Source organism: Panicum virgatum, chromosome 7K, assembly GCF_016808335.1.
Source record: "Panicum virgatum strain AP13 chromosome 7K, P.virgatum_v5, whole genome shotgun sequence".
Lineage (NCBI taxonomy): Eukaryota > Viridiplantae > Streptophyta > Magnoliopsida > Poales > Poaceae > Panicum > Panicum virgatum.
Genome location: NC_053142.1, coordinates 17,626,188 through 17,636,417, shown reverse-complemented (window position 1 = coordinate 17,636,417; position 10,230 = coordinate 17,626,188). Strand labels below are relative to the sequence as shown.

The 10,230-nt window shown below is 46.1% G+C and overlaps 1 protein-coding gene across 1 annotated transcript; it reads right to left on the bottom strand.

Moving 5' to 3' along the window:
• Positions 1 to 202: 202 nt before the first annotated feature.
• On the bottom strand, positions 203 to 10,023 carry LOC120640266 (ABC transporter C family member 4-like). Its single transcript, XM_039916118.1, has 11 exons — positions 7,709 to 10,023; positions 6,686 to 7,006; positions 5,853 to 5,939; positions 3,568 to 4,194; positions 3,111 to 3,275; positions 2,722 to 3,016; positions 2,097 to 2,311; positions 1,546 to 1,851; positions 1,232 to 1,295; positions 901 to 1,140; positions 203 to 749 (listed from the first exon to the last, which is right to left on the bottom strand). Exons 1-11 carry the CDS (start codon positions 9,893 to 9,895, stop codon positions 649 to 651), a joined length of 4,608 nt encoding a protein of 1,535 aa, XP_039772052.1. The 5' UTR covers positions 9,896 to 10,023; the 3' UTR covers positions 203 to 648.
• Between the last annotated feature and the right edge of the window lie 207 nt (positions 10,024 to 10,230).

Sequence of the window (10,230 nt, the reverse complement as noted above, 5' to 3'; positions counted from 1 at the left end):
ACTGTAGTATTTTACCCGGGAGTATATACCAGGGTTGTCATTTATATTTCTACGGGAAGGCACCCGAAGTAAAGACACTAGTGGAAATCGATGCACCGGTGACGAACGGTATTCGTCACTGTAGAGGCCAAATACGTCACTGTAGAGGCCAAATACACGTCGTGCTGGGGCGTTGGCCGGATGGTACGGTGTACAGCTAGCAGGCGAGCAACCCTGCGCTGCATACATGAATTTGCTCCACAATAAGTCAATCTATTGTGTTCATACATGAATTTTCTCAACACAAAGTAAAATAATGCCATTTAAACAAAACGTGGTCTCTATGGACTTCTTTTCTCGAACATCTAGGAGAGCTGCACATCTTTGTATTAAGAGAGAAATAGTGGTCCAATTACAAAAAAAACAATTCCACACCTTGGACCACATCTCTGTAGAGTTTGAAAAGATAACTTTCACCTTATTTCTGCCTCTGTGAGCTTGTAAACAAAAAGCCACAAACGACAAGGAGATCTTGGGTTTACCGTGGCTCCCTCCTAATACTGTCAAACTTCTATGGTTTATTCTCTGCACAGGATTCTGCATATGTACTCTCAAGTCAATCTATCAAAACTGACTTATTTCTTAAAATCCGGAGTATCATGGATGGAGTTATAGGTTCGATGAGCGATTAGCATACTCCTCAACCATCCCACCAAAGAGGGATGGCTGTTCGATCAACCTTGATGGTGCATCAAATTCTTTTACCAGACCTGCAATGAAAACAATATTATTTTAGTATAACATTCTGAAAGGATAACGCACACATTCATATTACCACATATCAGAAATTATATGTAACAAAGAGCTCTTGAAACAAACACATATTTTCAATCAATAAGCAGCAAGATTGAAGAGATGTACCTGCATCCAGCACCAAAACTCTATCACAGTCCATGACTGTTGGTATTCTGTGCGCAATGCTAATTATTGTACGTGACAAAAATTCCTGTCGCATGATCTTCTGAATTGTGGCATCGGTTTGAGAGTCGACTGAAGCAGTTGCCTCATCCATAAATAAGATTTGAGTCTGCTTCAAAATGACACGACCAAGACAAAGGAGCTGTCTTTGGCCTACGCTCCAGTTCTCTCCGCTATCAGCCACTATGAAGAAGCAAAAGAAAAGAAATGAGTGGATGATGCAACCTACACAGCTATGCAAACAGATATACCGAGAAGCTTAAAAATAGCATACCTGGAGCATCAAGTTTTTCAGGTTTTGAAACCACGACATCTTTCAGCTGGCAGCGCTCCAGAGCCTGACATTATATGCATTAGTGTCAAATTGTTGATGGTTAATGGGCACAACCAGTGTATCATGAAGAAATGAGGCTAAAATGAACCACTCCCTCCGCTCCAAAATGTAGGTTGTTTTGGCTTTTTAAGATTCATAGTATTTGGTGCCCACCTAGATATAATGTATAGCTAGGTGCATAGCAAAATAATGAACCTAGAAAAGTCAAACGATCAACATTTTGGACCGGAGGGAGTAAATTACTGACACCATACCTGCCATATTTCTGCATCTGAATACTGCCCAATCGGATCAATGTTGCTTCGAATTGTTCCTTCAAACAAAACAGGTTCCTGGGGAATTATGCCAAAGCGAGATCTCAGATCATGGAGACCCAGTGTGCATATATCTATTCCATCAACGATCATTTTCCCCTCTGCTGGTTCGATGAGCCTGAATAATGCTTGGACCAAAGTTGACTTGCCACTACCAGTCCTTCCTACAACTCCTATCTTTTCTCCACCACTGATGCTTATATTAATTCCTTTCAGAATCAAAGGTGTATTGGGTCGATACCTAACCTGAAATAACAATAATGGTGTCTTCAATTTTAAGTGATCCTTTTCTGCAAACAGAATGTTTCAATGCATTCTCCAATTTATTAAGTGCGAGATAGACAGGAAATTGCTTTAAATTCATGTGGAATATAAAGTGTTGTACTATATGGGGAAAAAATGAAAGATAATATTGAGTTTTTTTACTTTGAAGTACAAAAAGGACTAATAGGGGAATTTCAGTAAAATAAGGGTAAATGAGAATCACTAACCTTTAGATCCTTAATATCAATATCTCCATGTGTGGGCCAATTCGGAGAAGGAATATGCTCTTCTATTTTCCATGCTGCCTCAGAAGGGAGAGTGCTGAACTGATTTACCCTCTCCACGGCAACCATATCATTTTCCAGCATGCAGCTAATGGATATTGCAAAGTATACCAGAGAATTGAGGGAGAGGCCATATGAAAGGGACATACCAACAAATTCTGCAAAAACATAGCAAAAATCAGAGCCTATGAAAAGATAATCATCATAGATCTGCTGAAACTAATTACCAGCTATAAGAATTACAATAACAATTACAAAAACATTATGATCAGTTGATTATCGCAGAGAAAAAAAGATCAAATGCGAAAAAGTAATCATGTATAGCTTCAAACATTCACTAACATCCAGGTTGGCTAAAAAAGCAAAAGGAAATAACTCTACCAATTCAAATTTTAAATGCAGATAATATTCTTTGATGGACTAATGTTATAATAATGAATGAAGCAATCAGGTGCAAAACCACAAGTCGCTAAACACATGAAGCCGAAATTAATGCTTTCTCATAATATTGTATGGCTGCATTGTTGTGCTAGGGAAAACATTGGACCTAAAATATATCGATTCATACCCTTTTTGATAAAATTACTGGGCAGGCTGATCATGAGAAATGCCGTTATTGATAATACAAGTGTTCCAATCAGCTCCAGTCTAAACCCAAGCCATTCATTTGCAGCATAGTTGTGGAAGTACATGCGCAAACTTGAATTAATTTTCTCTAAATTTTCCTGGAAAAAGTCTTTCTCCTTTTTGAAACATCTTATGGTTGTAGCACCAAGAACAGTCTCTGAGAAGTGATCAATAACTGGTGCCTTTGTTACTCCTTCAAGTCGAGTCAACTCCCGAGAGGTTGCAAGATAGCGATTCTGCAGAAACAAAGAGGGAAATTGCAACTTACAGTGACGATTATATTTTTTAGTAGCTGAGACCATGAGATGAATTTTGGTAGTTAAAGCATACCCTGTACCAAATGTTCAATAGTAGGAGCGGAAATACTGCTATAACTGATGGCCAGGCAACCTGACAAGTAACAATTATGGTGCTCAAAACTGAAATGTACATTGAAATTGTCAGACCGATAAAAAATGCCAGCACAACATCAATAGTTGTTTGATCAGATGATGCCTGAAAAGACAAAGTGATATATCATATCAGTAGAAGATAAATGTAGTACCACTCATTCCAGGTCTTAAACTAAAACATACTATCTAGATGTGAAGAGTTCGCACACACTATGCTGTAAACAAGACCGTACTATTTGAACTAGGTTAACGAGGTTTAGCTCTGTTTACACGTACTTAGGTTAAAAAGGGAGTGGAATTAAGGTTTTCAGAGGAAAATCATAATTTTTTTCATAATTATTAATGAGTATGGGCCTTTGGCCCAAAACACAAATAAATCAAAAGATAAGATTTACCCGACTGAGAATCCTTCCTGAAGGAGTTGTATCGAAAAATGACATAGGGGCATGCAGAATGCTGTCAAACATCTTATTGAAAAATATCTGAGCCGTTCGAAGTCCCAAAACTGTCTCAAGAAGATTCTTGATTACTTGAAGGACCATTGAAAAAACTGCTATGGCCACATACACTCCAATGAACAAGGATGAGTTAAATGGAATGCTGCCTGATGTTTCGTATGTTAGCCAATAGTCACTGGCCATATCAGAACCTTGCCAAACAACTGCGAACGCAAGCATGCCCACAAGCCCCCACCAGCCCCAAGCCTCTGTCATGTATAGCTTGTACACTCGCCAACTTACTTGACCACTCTCCCTTTCCTCTTCTTGTATAATTTTGGAAGTGGCTGCTTCTATTTCTGGTGCAACAACCACCTTCTCACCTTTTCCAATGGATCTGGAGCGTAAAGAACGGACTCTACCTACTGCAGCAGGCTCAAAACGTTCAGCTTTCTCTACTTGACGTCTTTGCTCCCCCAGCTCCATTGAACTTTCATGAGCTGCAACAAGAGACGCAAAATCTGATCCTGCTTCTATTAGTTCATAATACTTTCCTGACTGTGCAATACTACCATCTCTAATCACCTGCATATTTCCGCATGGGCAAAAAGGATAAAAGAATAAATCAAGGGCATATTATAAAATTCTAGCATTGTGACATTTTACAAGAGAAGAATGACCAGTCCAAAAGTCTCTATGACACCTAGACAAATGACTCCTAAACATGGTTTTTAAGGCGTTGCCTAGTCGTCGCCTAGGCGTCCAGGCGCTTGAAAAACCCTGGGCGTCCTGGACGCCACGACCAAAATCAGCAAAATGAGAGAGCAGGGGAGGGAGGAGAGAGAGGTAGAACTGGAGGAAGACCAGGTAACGCTAACGACCCATTTCTGCTTCCATCCCCTTCGGTTCTGGCTCTTGAAGTGCAGCAGCAGGGGAATCTCGCGTGGGGATCTAGAAGGGGAGCGGCAGCAGCAGTGAGGAAGGAGAGGGGAGATCTAGAAGGGGGCGGCAGCAGCAGTGAGAAAGGAGAGGGGAGATCTAGAAGGGGGCGGCAGCAGCAGTGAGGAAACGAAGGGGAGATCTGGAAGGAGGCGGGTCCAGGAGTGGACATGGAGATCAGGATTGGGAAGGAGAAGAGGCACCTGGAGGTTGGAGGAGCAGCATCGGGAGGAAGAAGAGGCACCTGTAGCAGAGCAGAGCAACTCACAAAAGTTGGGGAGGGGTTTTATGGGCTGCCTGCTGGGCTGGGCCTTTTTTGTTCCTTGTCCTCTTCCTTTTATTTTTTCATTTCCCTTTTTATCCCTAAACCATACTGCTGCTTTGAATTTTTTTAATAATCATATGGCGTCGCCTTGCCACGCCTTATGCTCGCCTAGGCGACTTGAATGAGTGTCTCGCCACGGCTCGCCTCAACTTTTGTGTCAGGCTCAAAGTCGTCCTCAGCTATCAACTTGGCCAATCTAGTCCATAAACTTTTTATTTGGGCTAAATTTCACTCTGGTCCTACGTAGCATGCCACGTTGGCATGCCTAGTCAACAATGAGTGTTGTAAAGTGAGTTAAAATACATTAACTAGCCCTTAAACCTCTAATTTCTTACTTGCATTTGGTGCATTGTAGAAAAATATGGTTCAATGGTAAAGGGAAATGCAAAAAAAAAGTGTAAACCTTTTATTTATAGACGCAAGATCATCAATTAGTCATTATCGCTATGCTAGTGAATTCACATGGTAGCATGCTAAGAGCCTTATATGCACTATTGGACGACTTGGCATGCCACATCACTTCATTGATGAAATTTCTCTCAAACCAAAACCTTGAGTGATTACCAAATTGACCTATTTGATAGTTGAGGGATGAATTTGAATTTTGGAAGAAAGTTGAGGATTGAGATTGGCTATTTTGTCATTTTGAACTTATAAGTGTGACAATTCTTTGGAGGGATCATCCGTCTTTACACCTATGGTTTTTAAAAAAACGAAGATCTGCTATGGTTTTATTGACTCTATCAAATAATAGTTCAATTTTGCTTGATTTCAAGAAAAGAAAGATTTGTTTTCTTGCTAGATACTATCACAACATGCTTTGTACCAGAAGATATCTGATACAGTGCAAAATGAGCACTGCTGAGCCAATATTGCAGATCACAGCCAGTTGTTGGTAAAGCTTGCTACACAAAATAGTTTTCCAAAAGAAAAGCATATTGCCGGACATGTTACTGCAATAGTGTAGCATCCAACTTACAAAGATGTTGTCCACATTATGCAAGAAATCGACTTGGTGCGTAACAAGTATGATTGTCTTTCCTTTAAGCGTTCCCCTTAGACACTCCTGTGAAATAAAGGTGGTTGTTGTAATAGCGTGCATAATTGGTTAATAAAAATCAAAATAAAACGTATGGTTTCGGTTTATCCATTATTTATTGTTATGTTATGTATAAATGTAAATCAAGTAGCATTTCTTCCTTCAAAGTTCCATTAAAGCTACTTAAAAAACCATTGATTTCCATTTGGAGCAACATAAAACCACACTATTCAAATATATTTCTCAAGTATCTGCCCCTAAGTCTTTTTATTGCTTTCAATTCCTCCAAACTATAATAATGTTTGATATGAAAAATTATAGGTGTGTGACTCAGGCAGGGGAAGAAAGAATGCTGAGTGAAAAATCATCTATATTCATATTAAATTTTTGGGAGCTAAACCCGATGAAAAATAATTAGCTGGAAAGTCACATACTTGAGTCCATTTCCTGTCACATTCCATTTACTAAAAATTGTTGAATGGAGGGAAAAACTCTATCAGGACAGTAACTTCTATCAACTGCATAGGTACTATTTACTAAAATATGTGTGATAAGTTTATCGCAACAAATTGGTTTTGTATCAAAAAATAACCATGAGGAAAACATCAATTCGGCAGTAACATTTCTACACAGGTGTCTCACCAAAGCCTATTGCAAATTACAGTCTTCATTTATCCATTAACTTACCCAGCTTGTAGCAACTCAAATTCAGAAATCCATGCTGTAGGAGCATGTGAGCTTGAAAATAGTTAAAATGAAACAAAAAAACATACCTTAAAGATATTTGAACCAGTGTGTGCATCAACAGCACTGAAGACATCATCAAGAAGATATATATCACAATTTTGATAAACAGCTCGGGCGAGCTGAATACGTTGTTTCTGCCCACCACTGAGATTGATCCCTCGCTCTCCTATTTCAGTTTGGTCCCCAAATTCCATCATTTCCAAATCTTTTTCCAGGCAGCAGGACCGTTTAACCTCTTTGTATCTTTCAGCATGCATTGGTTGTCCAAATAAGATATTCTCTTGAATGGTCCCGTTTTGGATCCAAGCAGTCTGTGCAACATATGCAGTGCTCCCACACACCCTAACCTACAAAAATGCAAGGGGTTAAACAAATGGACACATGAGCATAAAACAAAATAGTGTAGGTATTGGATATATCATTATAAATGTTTCTTCTATAAAGTTAAAACGAAAACCTTCACACAGCAAAGCATTAGACCGAGAGTAAATGATGGCTAGGCATTCAGTCAAACATGACGCAGATACAAGACAATGTAGACCATGTCATGGTGAGAGAGGCATTTCATCAAACACGTGGTGGTCGTGGGATGAAGGACTCCACCCTGGCATGCCAAACAATCCAGAGTACTTTACAACTTGGATTGGGAATTCACTTGCATGATTTGTATCCATTCCAACCAAATCAAGTGGTGAAACAAACTAGTAATTAGTCTTATTAAACAGGCTTCTCAAGCCGTACAAAATACCAATTGGTATTGCAATTATCGATCCATATTTATTGAGACGTGGGCTGAGGCTGACCACGTATTGAATGGAATATAAATTTGTGTAGGGAGAATGTTGACTCTATATGCTGATCACCACGCATGGACTCCTAAAGCTGCCTTAGATCTGATTTGAACCCAACCTACCTAACGCTGATTTGACAGTTCTGCATGCAGGTCAGCAAGAGATGACTTTTGGAGAAAGTTACACAAAAACCCATGAATAAATTGCATGGTACTGCTACTAACAATGTTTGCTTTGAATCAGAAACATCACACTCACCGTGCCAGAGATCTTCTCCATCTCCCCCATAATGCAAGAAAGCAGCGATGATTTGCCGGACCCAACTGTCCCAACCACGGCCACAAGGTCACCCCTCCTTACCTCCATATTGATCCCCTCCAGCACAGTCTTCAACACCGGTGTTGCTGCTGCCTCGACATCATTCTCGTCATCACTTTCACCATCCTCATCACGGTCCTCACCTTCTTCATTCTTCTTATTTCCCCTCATGTCCCATGCAAAAATGCCATCACGCACCTCCACCACCACTGAACCGGTACCAATGTCAGTGTCCTCCACATGCTCCACAGCCGAGTCATCAAGCTCAGCATCAAGCAGGTACCTGTCAAGCCTGCCAACAGACACGGTTGCCTGTGTCACAGCAGCAATCGCCTCAGGGAAACTCTGCATAGGTCCGTCGAGCATTCTGAAGAACGCGGTTGTCGTGAAGACCTTTCCCGCGTCTAGCTCGACACCTGTCAGGACGCATGTGCCGAACACGAGGACGGTCATGGCGAGCGGGCCGCTCCAAAGCACGATGGTGTTAGCACACATGAAGTACATGGACTTGGCCAGCCATCCCAGCTCTTCCTCCCGCAGCTCGCGGATCTTACCCCTGAACGTCTCCTCCCACGCCTGCAGCTTGATTACACGGATGTAATTGAGCAGCTCAGTGATGGCCTTCATGCGCTCGTCACGCTTGCCGAGGAACTTGAACTGGTACTCGATGTTTAGCTTGTTGGCGAAGGCCACAGCCACAGTGACCACGGCGATGGCAGCGACGGCGGTGAGCACGGCGGGGCCCAGGTGGGTGTAGAGCAGCGCGAGCGCCACAGCGATCTGGAGTGGCATCAGCCACAGATTGTGGAGCTGGTGTGTGACGTCGGCCACCTCTTGGGCGTCCACCTCCATGTAGTTGACGATCGTACCGGTGCCGTGCGCGCGCCGCGCGCCCGTGGACAGCCGCAGCGACTTGCGGTACACAGCGGCGAGCAGCGCGGCGTTGATGCGCATTCCCAGTTTCTGCCCCTGGAACTCGTAGTGGTGCGATGCTAGTGTCTCCGCCGCCTTGCCGACAAGCAGGACAGCGACCAGCTGCAGCCCCTCCGTGACCTTCCCGCCGCGGCGCACGAACTCGACGAACCTGTCCACCAGCGAGGGGCCGATGTACATGACGGAGAGGTGCGCCAGGCCAAGCACGGCGATTAGAAGGAACTGCGGCCAGAAGGAGCACAGCAGCGCGGTGAGCACCGGGCGCTCGGCCTTGGACGCCCCCGGCGCCGGCGCCGGCCAGTTGGAGGCGAACAGCGCGTACGCCGCCTCGGCGGTGTCAGCCGGCGCCACCGGCGGGACTTGGTCGGCCGCGAGCGTGGCCCTGGAGCCCTTGGTGATGAGGGGATTGATCCATCCGAACGTGGCGAGCGAGAGCCACGACGCGGTGGCGTACGTCACCTCCACCGCGGCGGCATGGCCACCGTCGGAAGAAACCTCGTTGGTGGCAAGGCCGGTGGCCGAGAAATACAGCAGCGGGAGCGAGAGCGCCAGCCACGCGAACGCGAGCGGGTCGTCGGGGAGGTGCGGGTCTCCGGTGGCGTACCTTGCGGCCGCGCACCCGGAGAAGAGGGCGGCGAAAGCCGCGGTGCCGAGCCAGAAGAGCCTGAGGTGGACCGGGTGGTGGGCCACGCGCGCGGGTTCCGCCGCCTGGTTCTTCTCCGCGGCGACGACCCCCGCGGCCGCGAGGTGCGCGATGGCGTGCGCGGCGAGTAAGGCGCAGTCGACGGCGAGCAGCGCCGCCCTCCCTCTGAGGCGCAGGAGCACGAGGACGATCAGCACGATGGCGCCCGCCGCCTGGACCGCGGAGGCCGCTAGCGCGAGCCCGTGCCGGGAGCTCCTCCCGCGGCGGACGGGGGACGGCGCCTGGTCGGCGGCGGACTTGACGAGGAGGGGCTCCCGCGCGGCGCGGCCGTCGCGCGGGGCGGCGCGGCGGGAGAGGCGGGCGCTGAGGGCGAGCGCGAGCGCCGCGAGGAGGAAGAGGATGTCGAGGGCGGCGAGGAGCGCGCGCTGCGGGCACGGGGAGAGGAAGAGGAAGGCGAGGCGGCCATGGACGGAGGACGCGCCGGGCGCCGGCGGCGGGGAGCAGGCGGCGGTGGCGAGCCACCACGGGAGGGCGGAGGATGCAGCCTCCATCGTGTCGGGTGCCCGGGTGGCGCGGCGGCGCGTCACATTTGGCGGGGAGCAGCCGACGATGCTGCGGCGGCGGCGGCGTGGGGATTTTCATTTTTGTGGGAGCAGCAGTCAAGAGCGGAGAAAGCGGAGGAGAGACGGACGTGTTGACCGGGCAGCGAAAAAGGTTTGAATTCTTTATGGTTTTCTATCAGACCGGAACCGCGCACGAACATCCCCACGTACAGTACGTTGTCATGCCAGTCGGTCACTGACATGCCGACGGCCCGGGGTTGGTGGCCCACTTGTCGGCCGCGCGACAGCATCGACGACGCCGGGGGGCCACTGGCCCCGTCGGT

Excerpts from the sequence above, each read along its gene's own strand:
- LOC120640266 (XM_039916118.1), bottom strand. The coding sequence starts at position 9,895 with ATGGAGGCTGCATCCTCCGCCCTCCCGTGGTGGCTCGCCACCGCCGCC. Across the intron at positions 1,141-1,231 it reads TGAAAAACTTGATGCTCCAG|TGGCTGATAGCGGAGAGAAC; the intron begins GTATGCTATTTT and ends GCTTCTTCATAG. Across the intron at positions 750-900 it reads AGTTTTGGTGCTGGATGCAG|GTCTGGTAAAAGAATTTGAT; the intron begins GTACATCTCTTC and ends TTTTCATTGCAG.